The sequence below is a fragment of the Anomaloglossus baeobatrachus genome, chromosome 11 (genome assembly GCF_048569485.1).
Source record: "Anomaloglossus baeobatrachus isolate aAnoBae1 chromosome 11, aAnoBae1.hap1, whole genome shotgun sequence".
NCBI classification, from domain to species: Eukaryota; Metazoa; Chordata; class Amphibia; order Anura; family Aromobatidae; genus Anomaloglossus; species Anomaloglossus baeobatrachus.
In genome coordinates, this window is record NC_134363.1 from 145205114 (window position 1) to 145223832 (window position 18719).

An 18719-nucleotide genomic window follows, 5' to 3' on the forward strand; every position below is an offset into this window, starting at 1 on the left:
CGTCCTACTCCTCCTCCTCCTCCATCACCACCGTCCTACTCCTCCTCCTCCTCCTCCATCACCACCGTCCTACTCCTCCTCCTCCTCCTCCATCACCACCGTCCTACTCCTCCTCCTCCTCCTCCATCACCACCGTCCTACTCCTCCTCCTCCTCCTCCATCACCACCGTCCTACTCCTCCTCCTCCTCCTCCATCACCACCGTCCTACTCCTCCTCCTCCTCCTCCATCACCACCGTCCTACTCCTCCTCCTCCTCCTCCATCACCACCGTCCTACTCCTCCTCCTCCTCCATCACCACCGTCCTACTCCTCCTCCTCCTCCTCCTCCATCACCACCGTCCTACTCCTCCTCCTCCTCCATCACCACCGTCCTACTCCTCCTCCTCCTCCATCACCACCGTCCTACTCCTCCTCCTCCTCCATCACCACCGTCCTACTCCTCCTCCTCCTCCATCACCACCGTCCTACTCCTCCTCCTCCATCACCACCGTCCTACTCCTCCTCCTCCATCACCACCGTCCTACTCCTCCTCCTCCATCACCACCGTCCTACTCCTCCTCCTCCTCCATCACCACCGTCCTACTCCTCCTCCTCCTCCATCACCACCGTCCTACTCCTCCTCCTCCATCACCACCGTCCTACTCCTCCTCCTCCATCACCACCGTCCTACTCCTCCTCCTCCATCACCACCGTCCTACTCCTCCTCCTCCATCACCACCGTCCTACTCCTCCTCCTCCATCACCACCGTCCTACTCCTCCTCCTCCATCACCACCCTCCTACCCCTCCTCCTCCTCCATCACCACCCTCCTACCCCTCCTCCTCCTCCATCACCACCCTCCTACCCCTCCTCCTCCTCCATCACCACCCTCCTACCCCTCCTCCTCCTCCTCCACCACCACCCTCCCACTGTCCTACTCCTCCACCGTCCTACTCCTCCACCGTCCTACTCCTCCACCGTCCTACTCCTCCACCGTCCTACTCCTCCACCGTCCTACTCCTCCACCGTCCTACTCCTCCACCGTCCTACTCCTCCACCGTCCTACTCCTCCACCGTCCTACTCCTCCACCGTCCTACTCCTCCACCGTCCTACTCCTCCACCGTCCTACTCCTCCACCGTCCTACTCCTCCACCAGATTGTAAGACGAATGCCATATTTTAAATTTTCCCTTTTTCTTTTCTCTAATTTTGGGGTGCGTCTTATAAAATGAAAAGTACAATACTTCCACTTTGCCTTTCATAAAAACATTAATACATTATATCTACTCCTAAAATGGTGCAATTAAAATATGCAACCTTACCTACCAATAATCAAGGCCATAAAACCTTACATTAAACAGAAAACTAAAGAGGTTACCGCTCTCAGAAAACATAAAAAGAAAAAAAAAAAAAACAACCTGCGTTCTGCAGACTAAAATACCCCGTATAAATAAAGGTTATTCCGCTCTTCATAGCTGGGTACTGTCAGTGCATCTTCTAAGGATAAGCAATGCTGCAGCTCTTGAGATATTAACACTTTTCTTTTCAGCTTGTTGCCTTGGAGATTGACCACCGCTGCTACACAGAACATGTGCAGAGCATCCAAGCTCCTTTCTATGGAGGTTGTAAGCTGACCAGGACGCTGGCGAGTGATGTAACCTCCTAATACCGGCCACCTCTAACAATATAGCAGTAGTGGTCTGTCTCCTAGGCAACAAACTGTAAACAAGAGAAGGGTTAATATCTCAAGAATGGCTGCAAATTTTTATAAACAGTAAATTGCAAAAGCTTGTTATTACCAGCTCCTGTGAGGATGGGAGAAACCCTTCAAGGGGTTAAAGGTGCAATCACAACAAAAAGCAACCATAGTGGAAATAAGACATATGGGCTCCACAGTTATAGGCGTACACCACAGATCGCATATGTCGTATCGTTGCCAATAAAGCACACTACTCAGGCTTCCGTTCTGTGGGAATCCGCCATTACAGCCCCCACAGATGTCGCAAGCCCCCACAGATGTCGCAGGGCAGTGTTCACACCTATATACAGGTACAGGCACAGGACAATCCGCTCACTCACCTCCGAGGCTTCCCCATGCTGCCGTCTTATCCGGGCTCCGCTCCCCACGCGCATATAACATCCGGTCCCAACCAAAATATCGTCCTTCCAGCAACCAAGACAACAACGTTGGTTCCTAGCTGATTGGGCGGAAGGATTTCGTGGCGAACACTGTCGCCTGGAAGCTGTAACCATGACGACGACCCCCCTTCCCCTCCCCGGCGGCTTGTACAGAGCAGAAGGAGGAGGAGGCGGAGGAGGGAGACCCCTCACACTGGGCAGGACTCTCCGGGGATCTGTCCCGTCCCGGACCCTTGTGATACCTGTGGATCGGAACTGCTGTGCGGATTATAGGACGGATCGGGTCTAGGAGGGGATCTACCGTTGTAAAGGGTCAGCATAGGGATTATCAGCATGTGAGAAGGAGCATGGACGTGGGCACCAGGTGAGTGTGAGTGTCTGCGAAATCCTGCCAGATGGACCAGGGTGAGTGGGAGGGGGAGGTGCAGCTCTCACCCGAGGGGCACTGACACCTCACCGGGAGACGTCGCTGACCCATAACTTTGAGGACAGACGAACATCACCTTTAAGGTGTAACCAACCCGTTCTTTAAGGGCATTGATAATTGAGCAATATGGCACAGCAATGACCGATCCTCGTAGGACGCTATGATTGATCCCCTTCGAACCACGATGACCGATCCCTTTAAGACCATGATGACCGATCACTTTTGAACCACGATGACCAATCCCTTTGGTACCATGATGACCAATCCCCTTGAGACCATGATGACCGATCCCTATTGAACCACGATGACCAATCCCCTTGGGGCTACAATGACCGATCCCCTTGGTACCACGATGACCAATCCCCTTGGTACCACGATGACCAATCTCCTTGGGACAACAATGACCAATCCCCTTGGGACCACGATGACCAATCCCCTTGGGACCACGATGACCAATCCCCTTGGGACCACGATGACCAATCCCCTTGGGACCACGATGACCGATCCCCTTGGGACCACGATGACCGATCCCCTTGGGACCACGATGCCCGATCCCCTTGGGACCACGATGCCCGATCCCCTTGGGACCACGATGACCGATCCCCTTGGGACCACGATGACCGATCCCCTTGGGACCACGATGACCGATCCCCTTGGGACCACGATGACCGATCCCCTTGGGACCATGATGACCGATCCCCTTGCGACCACGATGCCCGATCCCGTTGAGACCATGATGACCGATCCCTATTGAACCACGATGACCAATCCCCTTGGGGCTACAATGACTGATCCCTTTGGGACCATGATGACCAATCCTCTTGGGACCACAGTGACCGATCCCCTTGAGATCACAATAACCTATACCCTTGGGATCACAATGACCACTCCCCTTGAAACTACGATGACATATCCCCTTGAGATCACAATGACCGATCCCCTTGAGATCACAAAGACCGATCCCCTTGGGTCCACTATGACAGATCCCTTTAGGACCATGAGGAGCAATCCCCTTTGTGACCTTAACTAAAGACCAATCCTTTTTGTTCCACTATTGCTGATCTCTTTGGGACCATGAAGACCGATCCCACAGAGGAGCCACATATATTGATCTTCATGGGGACAATCTGGGGTGTTAATAACCTGATGATACTGGTAACTTCTTTATGAGGTTATTTTCTGGAATTATTAAATGCCTTATCTGTTCCAGGTGGATCGGGCCGCTAGCATGATTTGGATTGGATCTACCACAGAACTAGAAGTCTGCTGACTTCCAGAGAAGCCCTCCAGATGCCCCCCTTCTCCTCGTGCCATGTGTCGTGGTGCTGCCTCCTTCCTGCATTTCCTTCTTCTCAGCCCCAGACATGGACTACAATGAGATCCATCCGCTCCCTCCACTCATTTCTTATGGACGAGCCTTGTGGTGAGGACATGACAACCGGGAGCTAACACTACAATGGATAAGGTAACCGCGGCCGTCTGCAGTATGTCAGCGTTAATAATTAATCCTTCTACGTTTGTCTCCAGCGAGTCCATCAAATCTCATCATTCCTTTCACAAAATGAGTTTTTGGTCTGAAATTTTCCTTTTTAAGAAACAACAAGGAGAACGAGCGACAAAAAAAAGTCATAAAATGCAAAAGAACTCCCATCATATACTGTTATGGCAAGCGCAGGTCCCCAGGGGGCGCTATATGACAACGGGAACAGCTCTTTGGCTTCAGGCCCTACTAAGCACCAATACTTTGGGCCTGGTTCATCATTTGCTTTTTATTACGTCTTCATTTTTCTTTTCTTGTATTTGTTGACATCGGGGGGTTCACTCATCACTAGTTACGAGTACTGAGCACCCGAGCATGGTAGTGCCCGCTCATCACTAGTTACCAGTACTGAGCACCTGAGCATGGTAGTGCCCGCTCATCACTAGTTACCAGTACTGAGCACCCGAGCATGGTAGTGCTCCTCATCACTAGTTACCAGTACTGAGCACCCGAGCATGTTAGTGCCCGCTCATCACTAGTTACGAGTACTGAGCACCTGAGCATGGTAGTGCCCGCTCATCACTAGTTACCAGTACTGAGCACCTGAGCATGGTAGTGCCCGCTCATCACTAGTTACGAGTACTGAGCACCCGAGCATGGTAGTGCCCGCTCATCACTAGTTACCAGTACTGAGCACCCGAGCATGGTAGTGCCCGCTCATCACTAGTTACGAGTACTGAGCACCCGAGGATGGTAGTGCCCGCTCATCACTAGTTACCAGTACTGAGCACCCGAGCATGGTAGTGCCCGCTCATCACTAGTTACCAGTACTGAGCACCTGAGCATGGTAGTGCCCGCTCATCACTAGTTACCAGTACTGAGCACCCGAGCATGGTAGTGCCCGCTCATCACTAGTTACGAGTACTGAGCACCCGAGCATGGTAGTGCCCGCTCATCACTAGTTACCAGTACTGAGCACCTGAGCATGGTAGTGCCCGCTCATCACTAGTTACCAGTACTGAGCACCCGAGCATGGTAGTGCCCGCTCATCACTAGTTACGAGTACTGAGCACCTGAGCATGGTAGTGCCCACTCATCACTAGTTACCAGTACTGAACACCCGAGCATGGTAGTGCCCGCTCATCACTAGTTACGAGTACTGAGCACCCGAGCATGGTAGTGCCCGCTCATCACTAGTTACGAGTACTGAGCACCCGAGCATGGTAGTGCCCGCTCATCACTAGTTACGAGTACTGAGCACCTGAGCATGGTAGTGCCCGCTCATCACTAGTTACCAGTACTGAGCACCCGAGCATGGTAGTGCTCACTCATCACTAGTTACGAGTACTGAGCACCCGAGCATGGTAGTGCCCGCTCATCACTAGTTACCAGTACTGAGCACCCGAGCATGGTAGTCCCCGCTCATCATTAGTTACAAGTACTGAGCACCTGAGCATGGTAGTGCCCGCTCATCACTAGTTACCAGTACTGAGCATGGTAGTGCCCGCTCATCACTAGTTACGAGTACAGAGCACCCGAGCATGGTAGTGCCCGCTCATCACTAGTTACCAGTGCTGAGCACCTGAGCATGGTAGTGCCCGCTCATCATTAGTTACAAGTACTGAGCACCCGAGCATGGTAGTGTCCGCTCATCACTAGTTACCAGTACTGAGCACCCGAGCATGGTAGTGCTCGCTCATCACTAGTTACGAGTACTGAGCACCCGAGCATGGTAGTGCCCGCTCATCACTAGTTACGAGTACTGAGCACCCGAGTATGGTAGTGCCCGCTCATCACTAGTTACGAGTACTGAGCACCCGAGCATGGTAGTGCCCGCTCATCACTAGTTACGAGTACTGAGCACCCGAGCATGGTAGTGCCCGCTCATCACTAGTTACGAGTACTGAGCACCCGAGCATGGTAGTGCCCGCTCATCACTAGTTACAAGTACTGAACACCCGAGCATGGTAGTGCCTGCTCATCACTAGTTACAAGTACAGAGCACCCGAGCATGGTAGTGCTCGCTCATCACTAGTTACGAGTACTGAGCACCCGAGCATGGTAGTGCTCGCTCATCACTAGTTACGAGTACTGAGCACCCGAGCATGGTAGTGCCCGCTCATCACTAGTTACGAGTACTGAGCACCCGAGCATGGTAGTGCTCGCTCATCACTAGTTACGAGTACTGAGCACCCGAGCATGGTAGTGCCCGCTCATCACTAGTTACGAGTACTGAGCACCCGAGCATGGTAGTGCTCGCTCATCACTAGTTACGAGTACTGAACACCCGAGCATGGTAGTGCCCGCTCATCACTAGTTACGAGTACTGAACACCCGAGCATGGTAGTGCCCGCTCATCACTAGTTACGAGTACAGAGCACCCGAGCATGGTAGTGCTCGCTCATCACTAGTTACGAGTACTGAGCACCCGAGCATGGTAGTGCTCGCTCATCACTAGTTACGAGTACTGAGCACCTGAGCATGGTAGTGCCCGCTCATCACTAGTTACGAGTACTGAGCACCCGAGCATGGCAGTGCCCGCTCATCACTAGTTACCAGTACTGAGCACCCGAGCATGGTAATGCCCGCTCATCACTAGTTACCAGTACTGAGCACCCGAGCATGGTAGTGCCCGCTCATCACTAGTTACCAGTACTGAGCACCCGAGCATGGTAGTGCCCGCTCATCACTAGTTACCAGTACTGAGCACCCGAGCATGGTAATGCCCACTTATCACTAGTTACCAGTACCGAGCACCCGAGCATGGTAGTGCTTGCTCATCACTAGTTACGAGTACTGAGCACCCGAGCATGGTAGTGCCCGCTCATCACTAGTTACCAGTACTGAGCACCCGAGCATGGTAGTGCCCGCTCATTACTAGTTACGAGTACTGAGCACCCGAACATGGTAGTGCCCGCTCATCACTAGTTACGAGTACAGAGCACCCGAGCATGGTAGTGCCCGCTCATCACTAGTTACGAGTACAGAGCACCCGAGCATGGTAGTGCCCGCTCATCACTAGTTACCAGTACTGAGCACCTGAGCATGGTAGTGCTCGCTCATCACTACTTATGAGTACTGAGCACCCGAGCATGGTAGTGCCCGCTCATCACTAGTTACGAGTACAGAGCACCCGAGCATGGTAGTGCCCACTCATCACTAGTTACCAGTACCTAGCACCTGAGCATGGTAGTGCCCGCTCATCACTAGTTACAAGTACTGAGCACTTGAGCATGGTAGTGCCCGCTCATCACTAGTTAGCAGCAAATCCTCTATGTCCTGAAAATGTTAGCCAAAGTGTCCATCATGCTGCCAATCATGAATACCGCTATGTCAGACACAATGCCCCAGACCATACTAGCCACATGCTTCATGGCATTACCGGTCAGTGCTGCATACACACACTGCCCTGCTGGGACCTTAGGCTGGGTTCACACTAAGCGACAATGACGTCGCTGTTACGTCACCATTTTCTGTGACGTAACAGCGACCTTGTAAGTCGCTGTTATGATCGCTGCTTAGCTGTCAAACACAGCAGCCAAAGCAGCGATCATAACGACACGCGTCGCTGTGCTGCAACATGTGCAGAGAGCAGGAAGCCGCGCACACTGAGCGCTGGCTCCTTGCTCTCCTAGCTACAGTACACATCGGGTTAATTACCTGATGTGTACTGCAGCTACATGTGCAGAGAGCCGGAGCCGGCAGCACAGGCAGCGTGAGAGCTGCGGAGGCTGGTAACTAAGGTAAATATCGGGTAACCAGGGAAAGGTCTTCCCTTGGTTACCCGATGTTTACCCTGGTTACAGCTTACCACAGCTGCCAGACGCCGGCTCCTGCTCCCTGCTCGCTTCATTTCGTCGCTCTCTCGCTGTCACACACAGCGATCTGTGTGTCACAGCGGGAGAGCGCCTTTGAAGAAAACGAACCAGGGCTGTGTGTAACGATCAGCGATTTCACAGCAGGGGCCAGATCGCTGCTCAGTGTCACACACAGCGAGATCGCTAATGAGGTCACTGTTGCGTCACCAAAACCGTGTCGTAGCAGCGATTTCGGTAGCGATCTCGCTATGTGTGAAGCACCCCTTACTCTCACACCTTATTAAAACAGAGTAACTGTACAAAAAAGGAAAATACCTCAACCCTGTTATTAGTCTCCCAAATATAATGTCGGAATTGTGTTACTTTGGCCACCTATTTCAAAATGAACTCCCATAAGTCGGAGATGCTGAATGTGTCCCTCTCGCAGGACGAGGTGGCACGGCTGAGGTCCTCCTTTCCATTCAGATGGCAGTCAGTATGTCTAAACTATGTGGGCATCAAACTGACAGCGGACCCGTGCCGGCTTTACGACACCAATTCCACAAGTATCCTGAAGACAGTTGAGGTGGACTTGATGCGGTGGAATAGAGCAAAGCTGTCATGGTTTGGAAGGATTAATACCATTAAAATGGATATGGATATCCTCCACGACTATTCTACTTCTTCTGCTGCTGCAGGCTTCGTTCTTCTCCCGTCTTAAGTCCGCGATAACTAAATTTGTATGGGCATATGAGCATCCCCGCTTATCGTATTCTCTGCTTGGCAGATCTAGGGAAATGGGCGGCACGGGTCTTCCGAACGTTCGCCTTTATCACTATGCATTGATGGGAACATGCATATTAGACCTGTTCCATGGCTGGTCGATGAAAACCTGGGTGGAAGCGGAATTTTCTCAATACACATCCAGCCCCGGGGACTTCTCTGGTCCTCTGTGAGGCCAACAAGGAACACAGTCCCCCTCATCATAGCAGATCACATCATATATCTTCCGTCCCGGGACCCCTAACTACCATACACGATAACCCATCGTTCCCAGCAGGTGAACACAGGCAGGTTTTCCTACACAAGCCAAGGGCCGAGCACCCGATTATATCTGACTTCATATCCCAAACAGGTATTAGACCTTTACAAGACTTTCTCCGTAGGGGGGAAGCCTCTGTGGACGCTTGGTTCCTTCATAGGCAAATAGATAGTTTTATTAGATCCCTGCCGCGCCAAGCTGTTTTTCGCCCGCATACCGCATTTGAGAACCTGTGTCTCCGACAGGACCCTCCAGACCATACCGTGTCGCTACTTTAGAAGATGCTTCAGGAAGGCATGCATGGGGCAAGCAGCGATACGCCTCACTTCTTGATCAGATGGGAACGGGTATGCTGTCACATGAGAGGAATTACAAGGTTCTGTCTAGATGGTACAGGTGCCCCACGGCCATCGGCGCCATGTTTCCTCTGGTCTCGGAAGTATGCTGGGGTACTAGGGTATTGGGGTACTCTCTCTCGACCTATCCCCACTAACTTGGAACTCGTCTGTTATTGTCCCCACAGCCAGCCCCTCTTGTAATGTCCCCACAGCCAGCCCCTCTTGTAATGTCCCCACAGCCAGCCCCTCTTGTAATGTCCCTACAGCCAGCCCCTCTTGTAATGTCCCCACAGCCAGCCCCTCTTGTAATGTCCCCACAGCCAGCCCCTCTTGTAATGTCCCCACAGCCAGCCCCTCTTGTAATGTCCCCACAGCCAGCCCCTCTTGTAATGTCCCCACAGCCAGCCCCTCTTGTAATGTCCCCACAGCCAGCCCCTCTTGTAATGTCCCCACAGCCAGCCCCTCTTGTAATGTCCCCACAGCCAGCCCCTCTTGTAATGTCCCCACAGCCAGCCCCTCTTGTAATGTCCCCACAGCCAGCCCCTCTTGTAATGTCCCCACAGCCAGCCCCTCTTGTAATGTCCCCACAGCCAGCCCCTCTTGTAATGTCCCCACAGCCAGCCCCTCTTGTAATGTCCCCACAGCCAGCCCCTCTTGTAATGTCCCCACAGCCAGCCCCTCTTGTAATGTCCCCACAGCCAGCCCCTCTTGTAATGTCCATACAGACAGCCCCTCTTGTAATGTCCCCACAGCAAGCCCCTGTTGTAATGTCCCCACAGCCAGCCCCTGTTGTAATGTCCCCACAGCCAGCCCCTGTTGTAATGTCCCCACAGCCAGACCCTCTTGTATTGTCCCCACAGCTAGCCCCTCTTGTAATGTTTCTACAGCCAGCCCCTCTTGCAATGTCCCCACAGCCAGACCCTCTTGCAATGTCCCCACAGCCAGCCCCTCTTGCAATGTTCCCACAGCCAGCCCCTCTTGCAATGTTCCCACAGCCAGCCCCTCTTGCAATGTTCCCACAGCCAGCCCCTCTTGCAATGTTCCCACAGCCAGCCCCTCTTGCAATGTTCCCACAGCCAGCCCCTCTTGCAATGTTCCTACAGCCAGCCCCTCTTGCAATGTTCCCACAGCCAGCCCCTCTTGTAATGTTTCTACAGCCATGCACCATCACTTTCCAGCCTCATTGGCCTCTGATGATGTTAGTCACAATGCCCCATCACATTCTAGCCCACATTGCTCCCTGATGATGTTAACGACAGTGCCCCATCACTTTCCAGCCACATTGCCCACTAATGATATTAGTTACTGTGCCCCATCACATTACAGCCACATTGACCAGTGACAATATTAGTCACAGTTTCCCGTCACTTTCCAGCCTCATTGGCCTTTGACCATGTTAACCACAGTGCCTCATCACATTCTACCAACATTACCCCCGAGCAGTCTTGTTCTATGGCGCTCGCTGTGAGATTCAGAGATGTAGCCGTGCTGGAAGAGTCATGGACCTCGTGTGGATTACTTCAGACCTGCAGGGGTGTGTTGGGGTTAAGAAAGTGGTGAAAGAGGGTGCATTTTTTGTCTTTTATTTCAAATAAAGGATTTTTGGGTGTTTGTGTCTATTTACTTTCACTTACAGATTAGTGATGGGAGGTGTCTCATAGATGCCTGCCATCACTAAGCTAGGGCTTAGTAGCAGCTGTGGGCTGTTAGTAACTCCTTATTACCCTGATTGCCACCGCACTACGGCAATGGGAAGAGCTGGGCCCAGCTCCAGAATTGGCGCATCTTTATGGATGCGCCACTTCTGGGGCGGCTGTGGGCTGCTATTGTTAGGTTGGAAAGGGCCACATAACAATGGGTCTTCCCACCCTTATAATATCAGCCCCCAGTTGTCTGCTGTACCTTGGCTGGTTTTAGAAAAATGGAGGGAACCCCATGTTATTTAAAACATTTTTTTTAAAAAAGCGTGGGATCAATTCTATTTTTCATAACCAGCCAAGGTACAGCAGACAGCTGAGGGTTGCAAGCTGCTGCTGTTCCTGTGCTGACTATGAAAAATGGGGGGACCCCAAGTCATTTTTTTACCAAAAAAAATTTAAAAAACAGCTGGCCAACCTAGCTATCTCTATATATTGAGCTAATCTGTTATTTGTTCTCTTTATTCTCTCTATTCTTTCTATCTATTCTTTTAATCTATTTTTTCTATCTATCCATCTATTCTAAATATCTATCAATTATACTATTCTACAAAAAAAAATTTCTCCTATAAAAAAAGCATTAACAAAAATGTGGCAAAAACGGATGCGTTTTTACCACTTTTTTTTTTGTCAAACAGTGTTTACAGTTGTCAAAGTCTGCCAGAGGGTGCAGTTTAGTTATAAAACCGAAAACGCAGAGTGCGCATATACCATAAAAATTTCCCAAGTGATGAATCTGCTGCAAACATTAGAAAAAATGAGGGGAATGCATCTAATATATAAAGCTGTGTGTATGTATGTGTGTGTGTGTGCATGTATGTGTGTGTGTGTGCATGTATATGTGTGTGTTTGTCCGCTAAAGGAATCTGCACCATCACATTTACAATCACAAAATTTTGCACAGACACTTAACTTGACTCAGGGAATGTCGTAGCGTAGACTATGTTTTGAGGGGAAAATTTAACCCCGCGCTTTACAGTTACACTCCAATAAACCTGCCTCCTTTAAAGTCATTAATAGGAGCTGTGATTGGTTGCTATAGGCAACGAAGAACATTTTTAGCACAAGAAGCTTATGTGTGAGCTAATATGATATTGGTGGAGAGAGAAAGACAGAAACAGAGAAAAACAGAGGCAGACAGACATAGAGACAGACAAAAAGAGGCAGACAGAGAGGGAAGGAGGCAGACAGAGACAGACCGGGAAAGAGACAGAAAGAGACAGACAGAAAGCGACAGACAGGGAAAGAGACAGACACACAGACAGGAAAAGAGACAAATAGGGAAAGGGACAGATCTAATATATAAAGCTGAGTGTACAGTGCCTACAAGTAGTATTCAACCCCCTGCAGATTTAGCAGGTTTACACATTCGGAATTAACTTGGCATTGTGACATTTGGACTGTAGATCAGCCTGGAAGTGTGAAATGCACTGCAGCAAAAAAGAATGTTATTTCTTTTTTTATTTTTTTTTTTAAATTGTGAAAAGTTTATTCAGAGGGTCATTTATTATTCAACCCCTCAAACCACAAGAATTCTGTTTGGTTCCCCTAAAGTATTAAGAAGTATTTCAGGCACAAAGAACAATGAGCTTCACATGTTTGGATTAATTATCTCTTTTTCCAGCCTTTTCTGACTAATTAGGACCCTCCCCAAACTTGTGAACAGCACTCATACTTGGTCAACATGGGAAAGACAAAGGAGCATTCCAAGGCCATCACAGACAAGATCGTGGAGGGTCACAAGGCTGGCAAGGGGTACAAAACCCTTTCCAAGGAGTTGGGCCTACCTGTCTCCACTGTTGGGAGCATCATCCGGAAGTGGAAGGCTTATGGAACTACTGTTAGCCTTCCACGGCCTGGACAGCCTTTGAAAGTTTCCACCCGTGCCGAGGCCAGGCTTGTCCGAAGAGTCAAGGCTAACCCAAGGACAACAAGGAAGGAGCTCCGGGAAGATCTCATGGCAGTGGGCACATTGGTTTCAGTCAATACCATAAGTAACGTACTCCACCGCAATGGTCTCCGTTCCAGACGAGCCCGTAAGGTACCTTTACTTTCAAAGCGTCATGTCAAGGCTCGTCTACAGTTTGCTCATGATCACTTGGAGGACTCTGAGACAGACTGGTTCAAGGTTCTCTGGTCTGATGAGACCAAGATCGAGATCTTTGGTGCCAACCACACACGTGACGTTTGGAGACTGGATGGCACTGCATACGACCCCAAGAATACCATCCCTACAGTCAAGCATGGTGGTGGCAGCATCATGCTGTGGGGCTATTTCTCAGCCAAGGGGCCTGGCCATCTGGTCCGCATCCATGGGAAGATGGATAGCACGGCCTACCTGGAGATTTTGGCCAAGAACCTCCGCTCCTCCATCAAGGATCTTAAGATGGGTCGTCATTTCATCTTCCAACGAGACAACGACCCAAAGCGCACAGCCAAGAAAACCAAGGCCTGGTTCAAGAGGGAAAAAATCAAGGTGTTGCAGTGGCCTAGTCAGTCTCCTGACCTTAACCCAATTGAAAACTTGTGGAAGGAGCTCAAGATTAAAGTCCACATGAGACACCCAAAGAACCTAGATAACTTGGAGAAGATCTGCATGGAGGAGTGGGCCAAGATAACTCCAGAGACCTGTGCCGGCCTGATCAGGTCTTATAAAAGACGATTATTAGCTGTAATTGCAAACAAGGGTTATTCCACAAAATATTAAACCTAGGGGTTGAATAATAATTGACCCACACTTTTATGTTGAAAATTTATTAAAATGTAACTGAGCAACATAACTTGTTGGTTTGTAAGATTTATGCATCTGTTAATAAATCCTGCTCTTGTTTGAAGTTTGCAGGCTCTAACTTATTTGCATCTTATCAAACCTGCTAAATCTGCAGGGGGTTGAATACTACTTGTAGGCACTGTATGTGTGTATGTATGTATGTCCACTAAAGGAATTCCCACCATCGCATGTACAATCACGAAATTTTGCACAGACGCCTCATGTGAGAAATTTTGCATAGACGCCTCATGTGACTCAGGGAACATCATAGACTATGTTTTGAGGGAAAATTTGAACCCCGCACTTTAGTTATTCGCCAACAAACCTGCCTCCATTAAAGTCAATGGAGCTGAGAGCCACAGTGCAGTGCAATTTCAGAAGAATGCGCAGCCACGCCCTTAAATGGAATATTGGCGTGTCGCAATGCAGCCAGGGAAAGAGACAGGGAAATAGACAGACAGACAGAAAAAGTGACAGACAACGAGACAGACAGACAAGGAAAGACACAGACATAGAGACAGACAGACACAGACAGGGAAAGAGACAGACAGACAGGAAAAGAGACAGACAGGGAAAGATAGAGACAGACAGACAAACAAATAGACACAGACAAAGAGACAGACGACAGACACAAACAAGAGACAGACAGGGAAAGAGACAGACAGGAAAAGAGACAGACACAGATAGAGAGACAGACAGGGAAAGAGACAGACAGACACAGAGATAGAGAGACAGACACAGATAGAGAGACAGACAGGGAAAGAGACAGACAGACACAGAGATAGAGAGACAGATAGGGAAAGAGACAGACAAAGAGATAGAGACAGACAGATTATTAGTCTAATTTATAAAGCTGAGCGCATGTGTGTGTGTGTGTGTCTGTATGTTTGTGTCTGCTAAAGAAATTTGCATTGTCGCATCTACAATCACGAAATTTTGTACAAACACCTCATGTGACTCAGAGAACATCGTAGACTATGTTTTCCTGGGAAAATGTAACCCCGCGCTTTACAGTTACTCTCCAAAAAATCTACCTTCTTTAAAGTCAAGATAAAAACATCAAAGGAGACGGGTTGTCATCGCCGTGCTTTTTTCACCACTCAGAAGACAAAAATTAAATCATCCGAGTTTTTATTGAAGGAGCTAATACAAGTCAACGCGTTTCTGGGGTCACAGCCCCCTTCTTCAGGACAAAATAGGACTATATTGCTATTTTGTCCTGAAGAAGGGGGCTGTGACCCACCCCAGAAACGCGTTGACTTGTATTGTCTCCTTTAATAAAGACTCGGATAATTTAGTTTTCGTCTTCTGAGTGGTGAAAAAAGAGCGGCAATGACAACCTGTCTCCTTTGATGTTTTTATGTGCCTGAATGTCTGGTGCTGCAGCTATCTCCACCATTACATGCTGGTCTAGGTCTTGTGACCTTTTCACAACCCCTATAGGTGAGTACATTCTTCACCATCTCTCTCCCTGTCTACCTGGTAAGACCCTATTGCTCCTTTTCCTCCACAGGCTCTTTTTAATGTATCCTTTTGTAACGCCTGCCTGGATCAACAGACTCAGATGGGATGTAATGGACAGGCTAGAGGGAAGCCACTCATCAAGCAGGACCCCCAGAACCCTGAAACCCTTTAACCCCTATACAGGGATTTGGAATTACACAGGGCCCTGGAGATCACTACCTGTTGAAGGCTGCAGTCCAATGAGAGTAGTCGTCAGGCAGGGTCAAACCAGGAATTGCAGAACAGGGACAGAATCGGCAGACAAGGATGTAATCAGAAAACGGAGCAGAGGTCAACTCCGGATCAGGCAGCGAGGTACAAAAACAGCAGGCAGAAGGGTAGTCAGAAAACATGCAGAAGTCAACACACAGGAATCACAAAACAGAATAGGGCGGACCAGGAGCCAGGAAATCAGAACAATCTCTGGCAGTGGTCATGTGACAGGAGGGGGAATAAGAAGGGTGTGGTGTCTTCCCATTGGCTTTAGCTGAACGCTGGCAACTTCAGCTGGAAGACACACGCCACCCACAGTCCGCCAGTGGTACTGCAGATCCCAAGAAAACCCAACCCAGTGGATGATCGGAACCTGCGCCCACCGGTGCCACTGGCATCGAATCCTCTCCCATCACCAGCACCATCTACGGCAGGAACACGGCATCGCCTGGTGATCGGAGCAGAAGTCGCTGGAGTGAACTCCGGTGGTGACGTAACACCTTTAAAGTGAATGGAGCTAGGAGTTACAGGTTATTAATAGGAGCTGCGATTGGTTGCTATAGGAACAAAGGACATTCATAGTATGAGGGGCTTATGTGTGAGGTAATAAGATGTCAGTGGGGAGACAGACAGATGGGGAAAGAGACAGACAGACAGGGAAAGAGAGAGACTGGGAAAGCTACAGACAGACTGGGAAAGACACAGAGACTGGGAGACAGATGGGGAAAGAGATACAGACAGACACAGAGAAAGAGAGACTGATACAGAGACAGACAGAGAGATAGACATGGATAAAGACAGACACACAGAGACACACAGAGAGACAGACACACAGAGACAGACAGATAGACAGAGCCTGGGAGAGAGTCAGTTACTATCCCGTGCAACGCCGGGTACTACAGCTAATATAAAATAAACATAAAATAGGCATAAATTAAAGAATTAAGCCTGCTTTACACGGGACAACCGGTCGTGCGATTTCACGATCGATCGTACCCGCCCCCGTCGTTTGTGCGTCACGGGCAATTGATTGCCCGTGGCGCACAAACTCGTTAACCCCCTCCCCCCCGTCACATGCACTTACCTCGCGTGCGACGTCGCTGAGGGCGGCGAACATCCACTTCCTGAAGTGGGAGGGACGTTCGACGTCATAGCGACGTCACACGGCTGCCGGCCAATAGAAGTGGAGGGGTGGAGATGAGCGGGATGTAAACATCCCGCCCACCTTCTTCCTTCCACATAGCCGGCAACAGAACAATAGAGGAAAATAGGGTTTATTTGAGCCGCGCCAATGATCACTTCTCAGGTATTCAGATTAATGGATCTTTATTTTGCACAGGTCTACGCGTTTCTGGAGTCTCAGCTCCCTTCCTCAGGACCATCAGGCATAAGAACACATCAAATCTACCATAATGGAGACTAACACAGTATAAATACATTTGATGACATCACAGGACCGCCCCTAACAAAAAAAAAAAAAAAAAAAAAAAAAAAAAAAGGCGGGAAAGGGTGCATTGCAGTGAAGCATGATGCAATACAAGTAACTTCATGAAGGATGTGAAAAATAAAATCAATTATAGTGGCGATAACACATATCTCAGATCGTGAAATAATGAAATTACTCAAAACATAAAAACACCAAAAATAATAGATCTATGTGTGATCATGATTATCTCTCAAAAAATATACATATGTATGTGCAAGGAGGACATGAAATGAGCCTAGAACTCACTTAGACATGTCAGTTTTAAAAGACTTCTGACCAACAAAAATCATCCCAGGTTTAATATGACTAGGGAAGAAAATGAGGCTCTTTTAACTCTAAAAAACAACCCCAACTTGATCATCAGAAATGCTGACAAGGGGGGGGTATTGTTCTGCAAGACAAAGATACCTATATTCAGGAAGCCTGGAGGATGCTCTCTAATAATCTACACTATGAGACAGTAGATACCACACTATACCATCTTGCCATCTCAGAATATCGTATTCTGATCCAGGGGGCTGCTGAGTCAGGGGTCCTCAATAGGGATGAGAGGAAATTTCTCGACATCAAGAATCCCAAATTAGCTTTTTACTACCACCTTCCCAAAATACATAAGAGTCTCTCAAACCCCCCCGGAAGACCCATCATCTCTGGGACTGGGTCTCTAACTGAAAATTTGGCAGCCTATGTCGATCATATCATGAGGGTACACGTTACCAACCTCAAGAGCTATTTAAGGGACTCCACGCATCTCATTAATATCCTGAAAGACATTGTATGGAGAGATTCCTTTATTTTTATCACTTTAGATATTGCCTCACTATATACGAATATCTCACATGTGTTAGGTCTGGAATGTTTTAAACAATATCTGGAGATTGATGATCGGCTACCTTTATTACAAAAAAACTTCATTCTTGAGGGTATGGGGTTTATTTTAAACAATAATTTCTTCACTTTCCAGGAAGTTTTATATCGTCAATGCTGTGGTGTTGCCATGGGCTCGAAGGTAGCATCTACTTTTGCAAATTTGGTGATGGGGTTGTTTGAATTACAATTCATTTATTCCTCTGAATTATTCAAGCATGTCATTGTGTATAAGAGATACATCGATGACTTATTCATTATTTGGGATGATGTTGACAGCAACTATTCCTCCTTTTTGGGGGGTATAGAAAAGAACAATTGGGGCCTAAATTTTTCACCCACTGTGGCTGATTTATCTATTGACTTCCTGGACCTAACCATCACGCACTCGAATGGTATCATCCACACTAAAACCTTTTTTAAGAAAGTGGACAGCAATGGGTACATTGATTTCTCTAGTAACCACTATGACAAATGGTTGTTGAATGTACCAAGAAACCAGTTTCAGAGGATCAGGAAAAACTGCACATTAGGCCTCTGCCACACTCACGTGAATTTCACGCACGTGCCGAGAGACACGTATTTTCCCTGCGTGTTGCGTGCAGGTAAGTACGTGTCTCTGGTACGTGCGTGACACGTGTGTTCTACGTGTGCTATCCGCGATAGCACACGTAGAACCGGTAATTATTATACTCACCTGGTCCTTCCTGATGTCCGCGCTGCTGTCCGTGGTGCTGATCCTCGGTCTCCAGCCCTCCCGTCTCCCCGCTGCTGCCAGGCAGTGAAGTGAATATTCAATGAGAATAATGAGCGGCGGTCGGCAGCAAGAGGCAGCAGCGGCAGAGACAGGAGGGCTGGAGAAGGTGAGTTAATGTTTTTTATTTTTTTCCCTGACATGTGTGTTTACTCCGGCGCGTGTCACACGGGACCGCATCCACACTACACCCGTGTGGTACGGGTGCGGGCCGTGTAACACCCGT

At 49.0% G+C, this 18719-nt stretch overlaps 2 protein-coding genes across 6 annotated transcripts in view; one reads left to right on the forward strand and one right to left on the reverse strand.

The window, feature by feature from the left end:
• The window catches only part of UTP3 (UTP3 small subunit processome component), a 98528-nt gene extending 95247 nt beyond the window's left edge, over positions 1 to 3281 (reverse strand). The window contains 1 exon segment of the mRNA XM_075327316.1: positions 2895 to 3281. Within this exon segment, the coding sequence (XP_075183431.1) occupies positions 2895 to 3281 (387 nt within the window).
• CCDC30 (coiled-coil domain containing 30) overlaps positions 2239 to 18719 on the forward strand; it is a 195804-nt gene continuing 179323 nt past the window's right edge. For 4 of the 5 annotated variants that reach the window (XM_075327803.1, XM_075327805.1, XM_075327807.1 and 1 more), the window contains exons 1-2: positions 2239 to 2483; positions 3757 to 4011. In XM_075327803.1, the coding sequence (XP_075183918.1) occupies positions 4003 to 4011 (9 nt within the window). In that variant the 5' untranslated portion in view covers positions 2239 to 2483; positions 3757 to 4002. Of the gene's footprint in view, positions 2490 to 3756; positions 4012 to 18719 lie in introns of all 5 variants that reach the window. The other variant, XM_075327804.1, reaches the window with a different exon arrangement.